The sequence below is a fragment of the Halichoeres trimaculatus genome, unplaced genomic scaffold (assembly GCF_033239565.1).
Source record: "Halichoeres trimaculatus isolate MK-OKI-2021-1 unplaced genomic scaffold, fHalTri1.1 fHalTri1_scaffold_19, whole genome shotgun sequence".
Lineage (NCBI taxonomy): Eukaryota > Metazoa > Chordata > Actinopteri > Labriformes > Labridae > Halichoeres > Halichoeres trimaculatus.
Window position 1 is genome coordinate 14,307,031 of NW_027437197.1, and position 21,184 is coordinate 14,328,214.

General features: G+C 41.6%; 2 protein-coding genes across 3 annotated transcripts; one reads left to right on the forward strand and one right to left on the reverse strand.

Moving 5' to 3' along the window:
* Positions 1-5,258: 5,258 nt before the first annotated feature.
* frzb (frizzled related protein) lies at positions 5,259-14,236 on the reverse strand. Of its 2 annotated transcripts, XM_074694820.1 has the most exons (8): positions 13,855-14,234; positions 10,825-11,073; positions 8,874-8,909; positions 8,682-8,741; positions 7,802-7,867; positions 6,718-6,922; positions 6,457-6,520; positions 5,259-6,234 (listed from the first exon to the last, which is right to left on the reverse strand). In XM_074694820.1, the coding sequence occupies exons 1-8, from the start codon at positions 14,057-14,059 to the stop codon at positions 6,175-6,177; spliced, it is 945 nt and encodes a 314-aa protein (XP_074550921.1). In that variant the 5' UTR covers positions 14,060-14,234; the 3' UTR covers positions 5,259-6,174. The 2 variants fall into 2 exon arrangements, with proteins under 2 accessions (XP_074550921.1, XP_074550922.1); XM_074694821.1 differs by lacking the exons at positions 8,682-8,741; positions 8,874-8,909 and having other exon boundaries at positions 13,855-14,236.
* Positions 14,237-16,458: 2,222 nt separating this feature from the next.
* LOC141808587 (dual specificity protein phosphatase 19-like) lies at positions 16,459-20,853 on the forward strand. The gene is made up of 5 exons (XM_074695256.1): positions 16,459-16,726; positions 17,355-17,601; positions 18,270-18,316; positions 18,472-18,624; positions 20,392-20,853. The coding sequence occupies exons 2-5, from the start codon at positions 17,376-17,378 to the stop codon at positions 20,599-20,601; spliced, it is 636 nt and encodes a 211-aa protein (XP_074551357.1). The 5' UTR covers positions 16,459-16,726; positions 17,355-17,375; the 3' UTR covers positions 20,602-20,853.
* The last annotated feature ends 331 nt before the right edge of the window (positions 20,854-21,184 follow it).

Below are 21,184 nucleotides of genomic sequence, written 5' to 3' on the forward strand. Positions count from 1 at the left end.
AAGCATGTTTTTGGATTGTGGGAGGAAGCTGCAGGACCCAAAGAGAACCCACACATGCACAGGGAGAACATGCAATCTCCACACAGGGTCCCTGGCCAAACTGGGAATTGAACCCGTAACCTTCTTACTGTGAGGCCGCAGCATTAACCGTTGCGCCACCATGCAGCCCCAAACCTAACTATTAGATAATTAAATAAAACAAACTTTGGTCCGAACATCTTATTTCTTCTACACACACAGTTCAAGGTGGGATTTTTTTTCCCCAAAATCATCTGTTTTTGATGACCAGGGACACATCTGATTTGACTGACAGGTGGGCACATTGTAGCTCAACTCTATCTCTTTCCATCACACTAAGCAGACTGGAATTTAGGCTTGGTCAACATTTCTAATGTAGAATTAAGTTCAAAACTCCACATCAAATGTGACATCACTGAGACAACATCTATGTTCATACATTCTGTACCTGGGGACTACTCATGTCTTAAGCAAAGTGACTTAAACACACACAACAGATATTAAAAGATTACCATCAGGACATTGCTGAGTAAGATTTACTGTAAGCAAATTAAACAACTGTTTCAAAAAAATCACAATGTTGTGTAATTTCACTTCAGTGATATTTGATCAGAGGGAAACTTTTTCTCACTCTCATCCGAAAATGTAGAAACTCCCAGGAAGAAAATCCTGAGGGAAACTCTCTGACTTATCTAAAGGTGTAATTAACTAAATGACCTTACGTACTTTCCACCTCTTAATAATGTTAGAGCAGGGCACATCTCCCTCTCCCTCCCCCCTCCTCACCCCCGCTCTGTTTTGTGGGCAGTTGGAGGTCAGCATTGACGCAGCACTGCTCCATAAACCACTGGAACCACTTACTTTGCGTGCGTTCTATTGTTTCATGATGTGAAATGGAGCAGCAAGTTGGACAAACACTGGCTGAGGTATTGTGGGAACCAACCTGGTGTAGACTGTGAGTGTGAGTGTGTGTGTGTGTGTGTGTTTGGATGATGACGTCAGCTGGAAATCGCTCTGTGTGTTGGACTGCTGAAGCTGTGCGTGTTTGAGTTGGAGAGAGTGCTGATCACGATGATTAACGCACAAAGGAAATTCCCACCAGATCTGTGAAGGATTTAACCTTTTCATTTCAGCAGCTAAATTAATCAACAATGAGGGTTTGTTTTTTAGATTTGACAAATGCTTTTCTCTGGATGGGTCGGACAATGAAGAACTAAAAGTGTGCTGAAACACGTCATTTGAAGTGGACTGAAGCAGTGCTAAAGTTGCAAAAGATTAAAAAAAAAAGTACAAATAGATAATATCAGACAAAACCAAAGTAAAACTTAAGGTACTGCAACACTACATCAGTACCAATGAAGATGTCACCAAACCTCGACTGAAACAACAACAGAAAACTTTAAAAAATGTGGCCAGATCATCTGAGAGTTCTGAACAAAACCAAAACTAAACATTCTGCAAATATTCTTCCAAAACAGGGATTAGTTATGGGGGTTATCCTCCTCACCCACTGGCAAATATTGGGCCATGCATGAATAGAAAAGCTAGAAAACAAACAGTGAATACACACATGTAAACATCAGGCTACCTCAGAGTAGAGCACCAAAAAAATATCTGAACAGGTTTGAAGATATTGGACTAAATCAGGGTTGAAATTCAGAAAATTTCAACATAAAATGTAAGATGTTTGCTGGACCAAAACACCAGAGAATTCCTAACTAAATCAGAGCTGAAGTGTTTAAAAGTACCCCACAGATTCCTGGACTGAAATCAGGAAAAATATTTTTGGAAAGCAGAGTAAATTATTTGAAGATGCTTGAACAAACTCTGGATTAATACAAGTGAACAGTGGTTTACATTCCTTAAGAGAATCTTTGCCAAAATTAAGTAAATATATATAAAATATATATCCAGAACCAGGACCAAAACATCTGAGATCACTGGTCAAAACCAGAACTTAAAGAATGAAATTTTAGTGGACAAAGCCAGGACTTTAACACCAAATAGTGCAGAACAAAACCAGTACCTAACATCCAAGTCTACTGGACAAAACCAGGACTTGAACATCCAAGATTACTGGAAAAAAAAAAAAAAAGAAAAGAAAAAAAGAAAAAACAGGGGGAAAAAAATCAGGACTTAATCCCAAAGATTACTGGTCAAAACCTGGATTTAAACACCAATCATTCTTGGAAAAAAAAAAAAGATGTTTGAAAGGTGAATTGAACCAGATTGAAAACACCTCTGGATTAAATTAGGGCTAAAGCAGCCAGGGCCTTTAACCTCTGATAATACTGGAGTAATCAATGAGTAAAATGCCAAAAAATACCAAACAAACCAGATCTGAAACACCAACTTTAAATGGGCCAAACAAGGGCTCTGACTCTTATAGCTCTGGACAAAATTTTGGCTGTAAAAATGCTGAATGTAGGAACTGAAATGCTGTAAAAAGGTCTGAGAAGTAGGGCAAAAACAAGCGTAGGATAAAACTACTTTCAACTAGCTTAATTCCTGTTTTTATTATTTCTCGCTGCTGCATTAGTCTGAAGAGCTCACTGAGATAAATATAGTCCACCAGGTTTCTGTGTTTTTTTCCACTTCCTGCCCTCTGGTGTTGAAAAATCACTTGATGCATCTTTAACTTCTTTCAGCAAGGTCACTCAGGATGAAAATATTCAGTGTGTGCGAGTGTTTGCTGTGTCAGCACTCAGGAACATGAATAGAGGCACTCAGCCCGAAGGAACAGACTTCACCTTATACCAACACCAGGTGTGTTTTCAGTCAGGCAGTCAGCTGAAGTCAACGTGGAAAAGAGAGAGAGAGGCAGAGAGACAGAGAGGGAGAGTGGGGGATAAGGAGGTGTAATAGCAGTAAATCTATGAAAACATTTTCTCTCCCCTCTCATGGAAACTGCAGCTGAGAAAACACGGCTGGAAATTAGCAGGCAGGGACTACTGGAAGCACGCCTACACACACACACACACACACACACACACACACACACACACACACACACACACACACACACACACACACACACACACACACACACACACACACACACACACACACACACACAATCATGCTACTGCGCTGTTTTGTTAAACAAACTTCACTCCCATCACTGAGGTCTGAAAGTTCAACTCCTCTTTTCTAGTTTCGATCTGCTGTGTAGATTTCTATCTTTCTGTTTTTATATCAGACATTTAAACAGACCTCTGAAAGATTTCTGGCTCACTGTGGCGTCTCAGAAAAGGATCTAAAGCTATGAGCCAGTCTTAGTTTTATCAACCAAAATTAGTATCTGTTGGTGGATGATGGAAATGAGCCCAAAAGAAGTGACTTCGCTTTTTGAATAGAGAAATAAAAGAACATCACCAGGGTCACCGAGTCCACTGTCCATTAGCTTTAGTGAATGATCAGAGATAAACCTGTCAAAATAATAAAATGAAAACAATTTCTAACAGTTGCATCCCTTACTTCACATCCAGAGGTTGGTCTGGTTCTTTGACGGGCTCAGGTGCATCATTAACATCATCACAGAAAGTGACATAGAGCCTGGTAGCATTGCTGTGCAGGACCACACATGCAAGCATTATATGAGTTGTGTTTTTGAACCACTGGCCCTTAAAAAAATTAAGATGTTTCCAAAATATCCACAATGTATTTGTTAATGTAAATGGCTCAGATAAGGGGTCAAAAATAAATCATGAATGGAGGTGGATGTTTACCTGATCCCTGATAGTGGAAAATTGGATTTCCAAATCCAGATAATTTTGATCCAGTTAAGTTCTTTGAACAACTGGGCCTTGTTGATCAAACCTGAAAGTCTGATAGCTGTCATTCCAAACCGTTACTACATGCCTTTGTGCAGGGGTGTGTCCAGACTTTCAGACTGGGGTGGCTCATTGAGGGCAGTGACATAGGTAGGGGTGGCCAAGGTGTGCACACAAACAGATTATTACCATTTATGCCCTTTGACTTCCCTCTCTAATCTAACAACTATGGTTCACTATGATTGTATAAATATTATATTCCAGGTCATGATTTTAGTAGAAAAATGTATTTTATACTGTGCATCAGCAAGCCTGATAAATTTGAAGTTGTTTTTCAGACCAGCTAAAAATCTCTGGCTGCAAACTGTGCCATTAGATAAGGCTGAATAGAGGGTATGCACCAGGTGCCATAGTAAGCAGAAGCAGAAAGAGGAAGATGAGTGGCAGTGTTGGCTTAAATACTATCTAAACTTAAGAACAATATCAAAAAATGAGGAAGAGCTGTTGTGCAATAGATTGAATTGGCAAATTGAAAAACAGACAGAGCTATCTTTTAACAGGCTCTCGAAAGACAAAGAGAAACTGATGGCTAGCTGCAGTTTTCAGAAACGATCCAGGCAACAAAAGCTGTATTTAAATCTATTCCACTTCTTGATGGATTACAAAAGAATAACAGACTGACTTGTGGTTTTGGAGCTTCAGGTGAACTGTAGATGTCTCATGTTTAAGAGTCTCATAAGTCCATTGGGTGCAGCCGAGTACTACGTAATTTGTCAGCAATATGCAAATGACATGCAAATTACCCCCTCCTAGCCCTTCCACCCAGACCTTCCCCTCCATGATAAAATAGTGACAGAAAGTTAAAACTGAAAAAAGTGAAGAAAGTGAAAGTGAAAAAAAGTGTGATAAATACAGAAAAACACCACCGAAATTATAAACTGTCACTGATAAAACAGTGACATCAAATAAATATCATGTTTTTAATTCAAAACCATCAGAATGCAAAAATGTATAAAAATGAAATAAAGTTACACATTTCACGTCTGTGTTTTTACCTTAAGCAAAAGATTATCATTGTCACTACCTATTTTGATGCCATTTTACATTTTGTAATATAAACATTTTTCACTTCCAATGTTTATTTTTTCAGTTTCAGGACATGTTCTCCAAAGCCAAATTTTATTTTTAAATACCATACATCAAAGCCATCATTTTGGCTCCATATGTTTTTATATTTAGTGAATGGCTATGCAAATGTTACAGGTGGAAAAAATAAAAGGAGACTGGTTGTTGATTAACAGAGGATCATACTCTGTCACTTATCCAACAGGGAGGGTGAGTAAAGGAGCATTTTGATCTAATTCTGCCATCCAGCTTTCACTGAAGATTCCTCTTCTGTACACTTTACCTTTAAGAAGTCTCAAACTGTGGCAGTGATGGATGAAAACACACACAGGTATTGTTTAAATTCATGTTTATTATCACTGTGACGAGCCCAGAGATCAAACATCAGAGTGTTAGTACAGTTTAAAGTTGTGTTGAGTGTTAGTGTGTTTACATGGACAGTTCCTGTGACAATGTGAGACCAGCGGTCCCCTAACTAAAAGGAACATTAGGAGTTTTACTAGACACATCCCGATAAACATCCCCATAAATCATATTCATGATGGTTTAACTCCATGTAGCTGCTCCAGGTTTGAGTTCCTGATCTTTGGCCTTCATGTTTGCTTCTGCACGGTCGAGGCTTTCTGCTCTTGGATGCTCAAGAAGCTGCTGCTGTTCAATTAGTGGTCGTCTGCAGAAGACATGAACTTCGCTATGGATCCGTCATAGTCCAAAACTATCCAAGTTAGATCATTTCATTCAAATGCCCTGCATCACACAACCACTGTCACATTATCAACATCCAGGATTATTGCGAGCTGTGACCGCCATAACAGCCGCCACTGAAAAGAAACGTGTCCAGACATATGTCCTGGAATATACTGTAAGGCTGTGTGTAGGCTGAGTGCTACAGCTTTGAAGCTACATTCCTTTCTCTAGTCTGATTTGAGTGCTTTAAGTGTACACACACACACACACACACACACACACACACACACTCACACACATAAAAACACACACATACATGCATTCACACTCTAATCGCGCACTGCTTAATGTTTGTGCAAAGAAATAAAAGACAAAAATCAGACTTCGAACAGTCTGACTGATGAAGAGATGAACTAGATTCAGCTACAACATCCTGTCATAGTGCAATATCTACACACACACACACACACACACACACACACACACTCACACGTACTTGCACGCGCACAAACACACACACAGGTACACACACACACACACACATGCAAACACACACACACAGGATCAGCTCTTAGTGGCGATTCCGGCGCTGACCCGCTCGTCCTTTGCCCTGTAGGATCTGATCCCATCTCTGCACAGAGAGACAGAGAAACATTTATGAAGACGCTGCAGAAACGCTTCAGCTCGGTACAATCAGCATAAACGGCCTCCTCTAGTACAGCTGCAGGTGTGTTTACACAGAAAATAACAAGCAACACTGCCCTCAAACCATCAACATGTTTTCTTTTAGAACTAACCCCTCTGCCAAGAAAACCGCGGCTGTCTGTGTGCCAGCGGTTGGATGTGAACGCACCTTGACCTTTCTGCTCATTTTTTCCTTCCACCGCTGAGCAATGGAGCCATCAATCAGGAGCAACCTGCAACCACAAACACAAACACAGAGGAAGGTTTGTGCAGGGATTAACTGAGTAAATGTCGAATTATGTCCATTAAGTGTCGCGGAAAGAAGCGTTAGCCCGTCATCAGGGTGAGAGGAGCTCTTATATTACCCAGAAACACCTGGCGAAACCACAGATGAGGCAACCTGAGGCTGGCGGAAATAAGCGTTCCTCACCTGGATGTTTCCTCATTCTCGTAGCCCATAATGAGGTACTCCTCCCCGGGTGTCAGAGGAGGACACAGGCAGGAGGAGGAGTAGTACAGCGTGTGTGTCTCTTTGGGAATGTTGACCAGAGAGGACTTCAGCACCTCCTTCACCTCCACCACAGCTGTGGGCTCCAGACCTCGGTTCCTCACCTCCCTCACCCTCGCTTTGATCACTGGAGGGGAGAGGAGAGTCGTCAGCATACAGGGAAGAATCTGGACACTTATACCGCACAGAAAAGCATCTTAAAAAGACATTTGGCTCCTTGTGTCTCATAAAGCTCCTTTCTGCGTGAGACTGCAGACAAAGAAATAATAAAGAGCTCGCTAAAGATGCCAGCGGTTAAATTCTGAAGACCACCTTGTTGTTCTCTTTCTCTCACTAAACTCCTCAATTATATCCAAATATTTCTAAAGTGAGCTCTTGTTTTTATGATGGCTGGAAAGAATCTGAAATCTTCCCCAAATGGATTCTGTGGCCAGAGGCATCAGCGAGCTCAAAAAGTCCTCATGGAAATCTCTGCTGGATTTGCCAAATCGTGCCTGTGCACAGGAATCATCTGGAAAAGCCTTTTTAGCATTAGCGTGTCTGATTTAATCTAAGTAACCTTAATGCCTCCGAACCAAGATCTTTCCTCCACTGAGGAGAAATAAAGCTCAGAGAGAAAGAATCCACTTTAGAGTTGCGTGATATTACAAAGATTTCTTATTCAGCAGTACAGTAAAGCCTCCAAACAAGTTGAATAAAGACTGTTTAGATGTGTTTAAAGATCCGGGCTGATCTTATCTCACATAGAGAGGAGGGAAGCATGATTGGAAGTTAAGATACGACACAAAACCAGGTTTGTGAAACACTTAGCGTCAGCGCTGCAACAAGAAACATGACATGAAAACCTCGGGGGTCGTCCTTAAAGCTGCAGACTGACTGACGGGTTCACAGTGGGATCAGCAGGAGTGAAAAGACTGGATTTGATTCTTCAGAGATAATTTTATTGGGATGAAACTGCAAACAATCAGCAGGTATCGATAAGATGAAAGATACTAAGATGACACACCGTAGTTGTAGTTGTTCTTCAGGTATGTTTTCAGCCCCATTTTCACATTCTTACATCTGCAGCGATCTGCAAAAGAAAGACAAATAAAAAAACACAGGTTGTAACAATTTGCAGTGAAAACAGAAAGCAGCTACGGCCAGAGACATGAGACATGAAGTTCATGCAAGAGGGGTTAAATGCATCATAAAGTTTGCTGCACAGCAAATCTTCTGTACTCCGTTGGTATTTGGATGATATTGGAGCAATCATGCATTTGGACAAACGTAGACCCTTTCTATGCAAATGATCCCCATTACTAAAATCGTCAAAGTCAAAAACACCATTCCTAACAGCCACGCTCAGTTAGAGAGAGATTTTTACCAGCTGCTGAGAGCTGGTGTTAAGTGCACCACACACAAACTTTCAGGAAATCCACCTCAAAATATCTCCAGAAAACAGTCTGTTAATGTTAAACCCTGTCTCAACATTACTATGACTGTTATTAAGAGCAGCTAAAATAGTCAGGAGCTGCATGTGCTGGGTGGTCTGGTTCCCTCAAAGAGGGAGGCTTTGTTATAGACTGTGGAGCCTGTATCACATCGGCTGTGAAGTGATTCCACAAAAAAATTATGAAAAGAGTCCAAGACTCCATCAGGATGAGAGCGCGCAGAGCAGCTCTGCACAGCAGCTCTGCACAGCAGCTCTGCACAGCAGCTCTGCACAGCAAAGCCTGGGGATGCTAACAGTCCCCTTCGGGTGAAAAACAAGAGCAAACTGGAACATCTTGAGATTTGATGACATTCTTAACAGCCAAAATCTATTCTCCCTCCTCCACAGGAAGCTAATTCTCCTCAAGAAGGAGAAGTCTAACTAGATAGAGACAGGTGAGCCGATAGGTTACCTCCATTTGGTCCTCTGCAGTGGAGGTTGTTGGAGTCCATCGGAAAGTCTGGACTGGATTCTGTCGGAGGATCAGAAGAGATCAGCTCTTTAGAAACCAGACGGTGTTCAGATGTACATTATTACTCAAACACCAAAAACAAACAGGTGTCCAGGTAGTTTAGGCAGAGAGAGGGTCAAAGGTCAGCCTCACCTGGGTTACACCTGGCTGGATCCTGGTAGTAAGGATCTAAAGAGGAACAGAAAGGATTGGTCAGCATCAGCAAAGACAGAAGATGCATTTTTCTGGTCCTCATGAATACAACCTGTCCTGTCCTTCCTCCAGAGTCAAGACAAGGTTGACATCTGAGGCTTTGAGTGAAGGATCTGGATGCTAACTAGCAAGCTAGCATTATAAACCAAACATTTCACCTAAGTAATGACAAAAACCACCACCGCTGTCTTTCCTGGAGGTCACTTTGTGTCAGTGTGAAAACTGCTCCAGGATCAGTCCGTTCCCCTCTCTACAATGAAGACCATCAGGAAGCAGTTTCCCCGCTCTGCCGAGCCCTGATGGTGTTTTTTCTATCCTGTTTCTAGTCTCGGCAGTTTGTTTCTGCTCCCTCTCCAACAGATAGCGTGACTCATTTCCCCTCTGACTTTACTCCCACTGACTTTCTCAAAGAGCTCCTTGATACAGGCAGCCCACTCGTTTTACACTCAATAAAACCCTCACTGTCCTCTACTTCTTCAAACCAACCCTGGACCATCTCAATCCCCCTGACCTCCATAACCATACACCCACGTATCTCCGAGCCGCCCCAGCCTGGCCCGGCTCAGCGGGGCCTGGGGATTTTCCCTCGCTGTGATTTGTTGATTTGCTGAGGTTCAGTCAGGGTGGAACGCTCAACTTGTTCCAGTGATTTTCAGGGGAGCTGCTGCCTGAAAGTTTCTGTTAAAGAGTCTGTGTCTGCTGGAAACAGAGAGCCAACGCAGCCACAGTTTGCCTGTTTGCTCCACACTGTGTTACATTTACAGGTGTTTGGACAAACAGGATCCAAAAAGACTCAAATGGACTCACAGAAAGTCATCTTTGGAAGACAGAAGAGTTCAGAAGTACACAAGAACATGGCTCAGAGTTACTTCAGTGTTAACAAAGTCCATTTCTGCCCACTGTGATGCCGAAAGGCTGCTTCCAGGGAAGCTGACATGTTACAAACAAGATCTGCATCAAAACTCACAGATCAAACATAATCACTCCATCAAGTGATTACAGTCCTCATCAGAACAGATTCTTCTTCTTGGGTCAGAGTTTGTCACGTTTCCTTCATCTCTTCTGCTCTGATGATCAGGTGCACACAGCGCTGAAGGAGCCTCATTGGTCAACATAGCAGTCAATCATGATGTCACATCCTGTCTTTCCAGTAGCCAAACTATTAACAACAGAAACCATGTTTGAGGTGGGATTTTTAGTTTGGTTTTGGTTCCATCTGTTTATTATAAGGAGGCAGGGTTTTGTGACCTGTACTGCATCAAGCCAGCAAAGGGAGCCCCACATAATTTGGCCTCAAAGTCAAAAAGAGCATCACTTTTATCATATAGCCCATGGTTATCCTTAAGAAACTGCTTCATTGCATTTTCTCTCATACAAGGTAAAGGATTTTGTATCGTACTGGTGTCAGAGGCCCTGAGCATGATCTAATATCAAGTTCCAGAAGCCACAACCCATATGAGAATGAAAAAAACCCAGTAACTTTACTTTTGTATCTCATAGAAGTAAAGGAAGAGGTTGAACTTGTCCCAACATGTGTGTCAATGTAAGAAACTCATAAGCATCAGGATATTCTGCAGAATCCATGAGGTGGCTGTCCAAGAAATTGAAAGAAATTTGCCGAAACTAAGGCTTAAATTTGATCTTTATCTTTGAACTGGTATTTAAGAAAACATCCTTAAAATGCACAAAAGTTTCTGCTGACTCAACTGGTTGGATCATTTCATCAAACTCCTGAGACACCTAGACTCAAGCATCACTTGATACTTTCACTATTTAAGCATCATTTCCAATCTCTCCGGCACGAACATCAGGGGCAGCACAGAGCAGCTTTCTTACACAGCAGTCAGATTGCTTCTGAAGTCAGTGATATGAATGAGAAGAAGGCTGGTACCTGGTCCCTCTGCCTTGACAATGGCCTCAGGTGAGATGCAGACTCCGCGGTCATACAACGGCAGCTCGCTGCAGGCCAGACTGTCAGGCCAGCTGTGGTTGTAACGTTTCATCACTGGCTCACAGCCATACTTTGCTCGCTCACACACGGCCTTGCAGGGTTTGATGGGCTCATGCTGGAAGTCGATGGTGCAGATGGGAGCGTACATTGCACAGAGGAAGAACAGCAGGTCCGGACTGCAGCCAGTACCTGTGGAAACAGACAGGTGTGTCACTTCAACCATTCTGACTCAGCTGAACTGTCTACAGTACAGATACATTTTTTCTACTATACAAAGTTTCCTCTCTGGTGGGAAAAAAGAATCAGAAAAACATTTCCAAAACCATTCAAATTTTGAGCCAAACTCAAGGATTTTTCTTTTGAAGTGAGCAAAGTTTTCTGTTAGCAACTGGAGGACATGGTGGATGTGGCTAACCACACCCAGGCCAGCTCCTCACATCATCCTGCTGCAGGTTTCACACGAGATGAAACCAGTCAGAGCTCAACACTGGGTTCAAAACTCCACATCAGATTCTTTCCTACAGAGACAGGCTGAGGTTTGGCAGAGCAGCTTCATAATGAAGTCACAGAAATGCTTTGAACTCGTGACCTGAAGCTGCATCCTGGTTTTGGCCTGCAGGTCTTTCATTAGGACATTTTTCTGGTCAAAGCTCTTTGCCTCTGCGCTTTCTCTCCTCACTCTTCTGACCTCAGCTGAGTGCCGGGTTCAGCCAAAACCTTAAAGTCAGATTGAAGACAGACGTGTTTGTGTCATGAAGTATCTCTGAAGTTAATGAAGCTGTCTGCAGACTCTTCACTCCAGAAGAATTTACAGTTTAGTTGACCGAAACTGTAAAAACAAGTGAAACTGCAAAAAGCGGTGATGACTGCAGACGTTTTAACCCTGTTATTCAACCTGTAAACTCACTGCATGACCAGTTTGAAACCTACAGATTAAATATCGCATCTTCTTATAAAATGCACCGATACATAAAAACTTTTATCAAGAAAGTGAAGTTGTCCAGTTGTCGTCCTTCGTTCTAACGCTTAAATTTGGAAATTTAACACGAAACATAAAGTGCATCTGCTTTTTAGGGGATAGGGTTCTTGCAAGAATTCAATTATTTACTATACTTAGAGTTTACAATACACTGAATAGTGGCATGCATAGACTCTTTTAGGGCTGCAACGAAAAGAAAAAGAAGGCATATACATATTTTTTAATGATCCAATTTATGTTATGCAAAAGTGTCTCATAATGAAAGATAATATATCTAGACATATAAAGTCTTTGGTCCCAAAAAGAACACCCAGGTAGAAAGGAGACTAGTCTTACTCTTGGAAATAACTTATCGTTTAACCAGCTCTCTCAGGAAGTCTGTAATATTTACTTTCGATGGAGGGAGACTCAGATAAAAAAGTCAAATGGGAGCCAGACTATGGTGCAAAAAAGTCATTCTGAGTGTCAAATCAGTTCAGTTCTTCTGACTCTGTGTGTGTGTGTGTGTGTGTGTGTGTGTACAGAACGTGCAGCATTATCAGCTCCACTTATCAAAACCACACAAAGCTTTTCACATTCTGTACCAGCCGGTTTGAGGGACAGCTGGAGCAGAGTGATTTCAGTTTTTTCCAACATTCTTTTTAAAGGAGGTAAAGCAGAGGCCGACACAGGATGAAGGACGCTCAGGAGTGTTTCCCTGGACTTTAATCTGCTAGGTGGGCTGGTTTTTCTGCACTTGATGCTCCTCCTGAGCGAGCGCCTCACTGACTGCAGTCAGACCAGAAACCTGCAGAGGGCTGTAACTCAGAGCAAAGACTGCTCTATCACTGAGAGCTGCTGCAAGAGCCAAGTTTTCCCTTCCTAAGTAAACTAATCAGAAAGATGTTTCCACAAAAATGTTTCCATGCTCTCTACACGAACTGATGGTTTTAGATTTCCTGTTTCTCAGGCAGGCAGAAGAGTTACAGTTCATTTCTGCTGCGACAGAAAGTGTTTCACTTTAGAGAAGAGGAAGAATGAGGAATCCTTCAGTAACAACTTTTAAGCAGGGCTGAGCCATGACAGTTTAGGGTTCAATTTATCCTAATCATATAAGATGAGGCTCCAGTTTTTGATTTTTGTGCAGGTTTTCAGGTGAAGGGTACATCTCTGCGGTTTCTGCTTCAGCTCTGAGGAACTCTCAGGGTTATCATCCTGTCATGGCTGCAGGTTGACATCCAGGCTGGGATGGCTCATAAGCCCACCTGATCTCACCTGAGCATGCACAGGTACCCTATTTAGAGATGCAGCACACAAAAACCTGATGAAATAATTCAGATTCCACCTGGTTTTCCTGGATTCCACTTTCAGCCTGAATTAAACTCAAGTTGTTTAATATTGAATCTGAAGCAATGTTGAACTTCTGAACTCTGGAAACTTTTAGATGCAGGTGGGAATGGGTGCAATGAAGTGGTTTTCTCTGTGATACAGGTGTTGAGCATTTTTATCAGGTCATGTTGTCTAAAATTGCAGGAACTACTACAAATGCAAACTTTGGGTAAAAAAAAAATTGCATGAAGCTGCCAAAGAACCCTCAAAACCTTCAGCCAAAAAGCAAGAGTTGAAAACTACCCTTTCGTTTTTTAAAAAACAAGTAATTTGACACTTTCCAGTCCTATTTAGATATACTATTATACTGCATAGTCATTCTTTTTTTTTTTTTATCTTTTATGTGATCTAGAAAAATAGAATGTACTACATGAAAATGTATAAACATATAGGTGATAAAGAACTAAACCATAACTTGAAAAGAAAGTATTAGATTCAACCAGAAGTAAATAGTTATACATGAAAACAAAGTAAAGTAAAGACTTTAGTGATTTGTAAAGAAAAAACTCAGAAAAAATAAAGTTTTGATTTTATTTTGTGGATCTGATCAGTCACTTAATTAGTCAGGTAATCATTCCTGACTCCATTAAAGGATTAATTAGGGGGTAATTTGCCTAACTTACCCAGCAGCCCCTCAAACTGTTCGATGGCCAGCACCGCGTTGTCCTGCGTGCTGTGGTGGAGGTGGTTCGGCATCTTGGTCATGTTCCACGGCATGGACCGGCACAGGGGGATCCGGACCGACTCACAAGACGCCGCCCGGACCGCAGCCGGACACAGCGCGCAGGACATGGCCAGCAGAGACACGCAGAGCCCCGGGGAAAGCATGACAGAAGGTCGGTGGAGTTACGGAGGAGTCACGGAGAGTTAGATCCAAACAGGGACGCGTTTCTGCGGCGGAGTGGTACCCCTCTGCTGCTGCTGCTGTCCGGTCTGCAGGCAGCTCGAGAAGGCGGGAGGAGCTGCTTTCTTATTCATACTCTCACCTCCTCCTCCTCCTCTTCCTTCCCCTCCTCTAAAAATCCCTCCTCTTTTCCTCCTTCATCTCCTTTCCTCCTTCCTCTCCTCTTTTTATCCTCCGTGCATAAAGTTAGATTCCTTTTAGATGAAAAGTAAATACCAGTAAAGCTGTGAGAAGCTCACTGATGTTTGGGTCATTACACCTCATCAAATCAGTGGATTTGACATCATTTATCTCTCAGACAACTGTTTTAGAGCAAGTACAAGGATGGAAACATAAATTAAATGTGATTTGACTCTGGATCTGTCTGAAATGATTCAACTGCAAAGTGATACATTGATTTAAAGCTGCAGCCTGAGATACTTCAAACTAATTCAGATACTTTAGACTAGTAAAGGAGCAGCAGAAGAGAAATCTGCAGCTGTATTCATACAAGTGCACACAACTCCTAAAAACTACCTGAAATGTGGCAGACAGGCTGCATGGAGGGACAATTTTCACCCAAAATTCAACTGACCTGACTTGGGTTTTTTTTTTGCCCACCTGAGCTTTTAACTGGATAATATTGCATCTTTGAGCGTGCTGATATAGTAGCGAGGGTTGACCTTTGACCCCAGCAGGTTTGTCTCATCAACAGCTCCTGTTACCATTAAGGCTGAAAATGAAGCTGCAGAAAGAGCTAATGGTTGTCAGATGCATTTTCTGACTCATAGATCAACATGCAGAGACTTTGAGAGTTAGGTCAGCCCTTTCCCTTCCTTCCTTCTCTTTTCCTTCCTTCTTTTCTTCCTTCCACCCCTCTCTTGTTTTCCTTTCCTTCTTCTCTTCCATCATTAGTTTTTCTTCTCTCTGTTCTCATGACTTCATCTCAGCTGTGTGTTTCTGTTTGTGATGTTACGACCCCCTCACACTTTGGCAGGTAATGCCTATCAGTGGAAAACACACACACACACACATACACACACACACACACACACACACACACACACACACACACACACACACACACACACACACACACGCACTAACACACAAAAACTGAAGTAGGGTGAATCAGCACTTCTGTCATCACCCCTCCTTATTTCTCTCCCTGTTTTCTTTTTGTCCCATGAGAGCTCATCAGAGGTAGCGTTAACTGTTCATAATTCTTTCCCTCCCCTAGTTGTTGTCCAAATGTTTCCTTGTCTCTTTTCTTTCCACTGAAAAAGCAAACCTCCTCTTTTCCCCTTGTTTCCTTTTTGTGCATCTTCCCTCTCTTCTTCCTCGCCTCTTTTTCCAATCATCTTGTGTTTCCTCTCCTCTTCTGTTTCAAAACTCAAAACAAACTTCTGTGGAAACCTGACCTCCCTCTTCTTTCTCCCTGTGCATGTCTTTTTGTGTGTGTGCGCATGTGTGAGCATGTGCGCATGGGTGTGTTTGTGCACAAGTTTGTTAGGAAGATGGAAAGCTCCAATTTCAGCCTGAAACTCAGACACTCTCTCTCTTCCTCCTGCTGGAAATATTCTTGGAAACTACCAGAATCATGTCCAACATAAATAACAGCGCAGCTGTACACACACACACACACACACACACACACACACACACACACACACACACACACACACACACACACACACACACACACACACACACACACACACACATTTAGTAAGGCAGAAGACTGAAAATAATCTGCAGCAATTACTGATTTTGCTGTTGTATAGTGGCTCAAAGTGTCCTAGCTGGATCGGAGCTTCTGGACTTCACATCGCCTTGAGAGGAGGCCAAATGATCTTTAAAGATAAAATATAGAATTAATTCAGATTGAGGTCTTGTGATACTGTGCAAAAAAAAAAAAAAAAAAAAAAAAAAAGGATTAACGGGCAAAACTTAAATCAACAAAGCAAAAACTCTTAAAAGTCTGAAGCGGCCAATTAAGGCAGCGTTATGGCTCTCTCTTGTGGACAAAGGATGAAACTGCAGCCTCCACTAACGTTCTCTTTTTATTATTTTTTCTTCATCAGTTTCTGCACTTTAAAGCTGTTATAATTTATGTCTCAAGTGTTGTTTGATTAAAAATCTATCTTTTTTATGCATGTTTTTAAAAAAAAATCAAAATAGGTTAAAGAAACTCACACATTAAATATCTTGCACATTAGTTGAATATCAAACTGAAATGACTTTGTTTTTATTCTCTATTTTTAGTTTAAAAAGACTAGTCACAATCATGGCGCTCTAGTGGCAGAGTGATAGACAGCAGGTTTCATCTTGCACAGCAGCACCTCAGACCGACCTCCTGCAGAGTTGGTCTGGTCACAGTCTAACTCACTTTAGACAGACTGTAGCTAGAGACACTGGGTCAGCTCTAGATCTGGTCTAACATGGACAAGGTTTAATCAGCAAAGAGAAACTGGAAGGAGCTTCTGGACTGGAAAAAGATAACTTTGTCTCTTTTCTGCAAACAGACAGCTGTTTTGTTTCTGGACTTTAAACTGGACTATCTGTGAAAACCTTCAACCATTCTGAGCTGAGCAGGACCACAGCTGAAACAGGTCTCTATCACACACACTTTTAAATTAGTGCATGATGTCACATTTCAGACTACTTTCTTTGGTCCTTTTATTGCTTCTTTGGAGTAAAGTTGTCTTTGTGCTTCTTAATCATTATCTTATGCCCAAGAAGGAAAACAGTAATTTCATCTTTTGTTATGATAGAAATATAATATAATACTTCCTCAGGGACCTGTTGCAGTGACATCCAGCTGTAAGAGCTCATAAATGAGTTTGCAGACTGTGGTCATCATCAGTATCTCAACCTGAATCTTCAGTCTGATAGAGAGCCAGAAAAAGACAAAGACTGTGTCACATGAGAACTTTAAAGAATCTGATTAAAAGCTTTGTAGCATTCAAGCATTCAAATCTACCTGTAAGTGATCCAAGGAAGGTGAAAATGAAGTCTAAATTTAGTTACATCCTCCTACTTTAAAAAACAAAAACAAAAGTAAGTGCTTCACATGATCAGAAGAAGCACTCAGGATTTTATTTCTAAGGAGTTTAATTCAAGTAAAACAAACAAACAAACAAACAAACAAAAAAACAAGAATCTCCAATAACTTATGGACCTGTCTGTCTGAGGAACAAAACAAGTGTTAAAAAAATATACACACTGCTCACTAAACAGAACAGAGGGCACACTCCAGCCATGCAGTCCCTGACAGAGGAGATCCAGAGTTTTTCCCGGACGCGCCTCAGGAAGCAGTGCACCCGTGTGACTTCACTGAGTGGCCGCCGCATCATTGAGACCTGGAAGGGCTCTACGATCACAGTGGTTGAAGACCCCATCCCCATAGAAGAGACAACGCTAGGGTATGTTCCTGACACTTCGTGGGACGTTCAAGTTGGCTTTGTCAAACCGTACCTGCTGCTGGGTGAGTGAACACTACACAACAATGACACAGAGAGAAACTTTAAAAAACGTTAAATTTTCTTCTGTTTTGGGCATTATTAAATGTGAATAAAAAAGTCCTCTCTCCTGCTCTGGAAGTCACCCTCTGTCCACCGACCCATCCAGCTCTGAGTAACATGAGTCCAGACGTGGGGGGAGATTTTACCTGTCAGACTCACCTGCTCTCAGGTGGAACAGACATGACCCTGTGACCTGCAGCAGACGCTCTGCTGGGGGGACTGTTTAGTTCAGCACCATGGGCAGCCTCTTGGACTGGTATACTAACAAACCAGTAACTAATATCTGACACTATATTTTAGTACAACAGTAAAAATAGGTGGAAAAATCACAGAAGATAAAGCCAAGAGGAAGTGAGAGATAAAACACAAGGGGTACCAAGACAGAACCCTGGGGATCACCAGTAGAGACAGGGAATGGATGGGATTTAAATACTTTGAGTTAAATTGAAAAAATGGGTACAGCCAAAGATATGAGATTCAAGGTTTTCAGTGACTGCAGAAGAAGTTAGGATGACATAATGAGATGATAATGTTTTTTATCATGTCTTTTATTTTTTCTGAGGTGAGGCATCTCAAAATGTCCCAGACTGCCGTAGTTCACCATGTGTTTATGTGCACTTGCTGTGTGTAGGTTCTCAAGATGCTGCACATGACTTCGGCACTCTGAGAAAACACAAGGTAAGACTATTTTCTGTCCATCAGAACACTGAATTCATTTTTTGCTTTTTTTGGAATCTCATGGATGGACACTGCATGACGTTACACCCAATTCCTTTTACTGTACCACAATGTGTGAGATGAGTAAATTTAATCCCCCTCCTCTTCCTCTGCAGGTGTCCCACATTTTGAACGTGGCCTTTGGGGTGGAAAACGTGTTTCCTGACCTCTTCATTTATAAAACTGTCAGCATCATGGATCATCCTGATGCTGATGTTCTGCTTCACATGAAGGAATGCTGCGACTTTATCCAGCAGGCTCGCAATGAGGTAACACTAAGAGTGATCTGAAAGCCTAGAGCACTGGTGTCAAACTCGTGCCATAGTGGGCCGAGAGGCTGCAGGTTTTCTATCCAAACAAGAACTTCACTAGCTGGTTTCACTGGTTAGTCCCTACTCTCTGCTTGAAGGTGAGGTAATCAGTGGAATCAGCTGGTGGAGTTTTCTGGTTGGAAGGAAAACCTGCAGCCTCTTGGCCCTCCATGGCACGAGTTTGACACCTGTGGCCTAGAGCATTAGCAGTGCTGTTAACTGATACAAAAAAATGTAGAACTTCAAAACACATCAGAAACTTAAGCATAACAAATGAGAGTGAGAGCTGCTCCAGTTCAAGTGAAACCAAATGATTTGCATCATGAAACTTCTGGATTGAGTGTTTCTTTGGGATTTAATTGACAGAAGAAAAAAAAGAAGACTAAATATTAGGGTGAGACCTTTCTCATATCTTCCTCTCTTCCCCCTCATGAAAAAACAGAAAACAAAGAAGAGTGAGAGCTTTCTCACCTCAGTTAAACCAAACAACCAGATCAAACCTGAAAAGCTAGAAACAAAGTCAAACTCACATAGAGATTATGGGAACAAGAACGCTGATGTAAGGGTCTTAAAATGAGGCAACACAAATTCTTAACTTCTCCCCCCTCCTTCTCCTCCTCCCCTGATTTAAATAATAGATGTTTAGTTTTGCTCATGTTTTATTAAACTGCACACAGATCAGATCTCAGTGTCATACAAGCTTTTAGCAGCGGGGCCTGCAGTTCACCTTAACATGACACCATACCCACACACACATGCAGAACACACACACACACACATACACGTACGCATGCACTCTCACACAAACACAATCACATACACATTGAGTGATCATTAGGCAGTCATTAGGGGTGTGTTATTACAGGAAGCATGTGTGTTCATTATAATATGTCTGAGTGTGTGTGTGTGTGTTCTTAATGAAATGTTTCTGCATGTATGTGTGTGTGTAATGGTAATTCCAGCCCCAATAATCAAACTGATGCTTTTACTTTGAAAGGCTGGGTCACATTACCCTGCCGGCCATCTGGCTGGAGATGACTCTCATGACAACAACAGCATCATGTGACTGAAGTACGGACTGATGGATACGCTAAATGATTGTTTTTTTTTTCTTTTTTTTGTACTTTGTTTTTCCATAAGTTACAGACTGTTTGCAGACAAATTCAACTTCTTTTGTTTTCATCCAACGTTAAGAGGTTTGAGTGCCTTTTTGGGTGATTTTTTTTTTTTTTACCCAGCAGCACCAAGAGTTTAAAGTTCAGCAGGGATTCAAATTGAGTTTTAACATTAAGTCGCTAAAGGTGGTGGCTCCAACACAATCTTTGATTTGATTTTTGATTTGTGGGGTTTACTTTGGCAAACATGCACACTCAGCGTTAGCTTCCAGTCTCACTGGAGCACTTTGACATCTTTGTAAAAGCTCCCCTCTTCATCCTCTGAGTTTTAAAGAAGGTTGACATTAATGAGCTCTGTCCTTGTCTTGTTAATTGGGACACAGCTGCTGAGGAAACCTCCCATGTGAAGGAAAACAGAGGCTGTAATAGAGACACTAATGAGGCTCCAAAGGCACAAACAAACAAGACATCTATTAACTAAAGAGCATGTCAGTGATAAGTCTTGTTAGGGTGTGTAACACTTTGTCTGCTGGTGTTTAGGTCCCTCTACTGGTAAAAGAGGGGCAGTGCATTTTTAAATCTTAATCTAACCTTGCTGTTTCCTCCTCAGAAAGGTGTAGTGTTGGTCCACTGCAATGCCGGCGTGTCCCGGGCGCCTGCAGTGGTCATTGGCTACCTGATGTCATGTGATGGCCAGTCCTTTGACTCTGCACTCTCAATGGTTAAATCAGCCCGGCCCGCCTCGTCACCCAACCGCGGCTTCGTGGAACAATTGAGGAACTTCAAAACACCAGCAATGACAAATGGATCCAAGAACTGAAGGAGAAGCAGAAATTGGGAGAGGTTAAACCAATTGACTGTATTTCATTGTGAAAATATTTAAGATTTTGAGAAATTTTAAAGCTAAGGAAAGGGTTTGGTTTCATGATGCAGAGTAAACAAATCACAAATTTTTAAGATTCCAGATCAGAGTAAATAATACACATTTTCACCCTTCAAAAGCTGATGCTGACACAAAATACAAAAAGCCAGAAATCCCCCAAGCATTTCCCTTTCCCCCTTTTATTTTATTTTATTTTTTATCATTATTTTTATTTACATATGTTTTCACACAAAGTTTTATGTTTTTGTGTGTTTTTATTGATGATGCCCTCATTGTGTTCTGGTGCTGTCTTTTCTCTTTTGTTAAGATTAATTTTAGATGAGTTTATTTAGATCTGATTCATGCGTTTTAAGACTCCAAAACAAACTCCTGAATATTATTCCTTAAATAAAAAAATTAAACAAACAAACAAAAACCCCCCAACAAACTGTCTTCTTTTTGTTGCATGGTTATTGTGTACCCGCCTTTCCTGAATTAATTGTCCTAATTAGAGGAGCGAGACACACTCCACACACTCAGA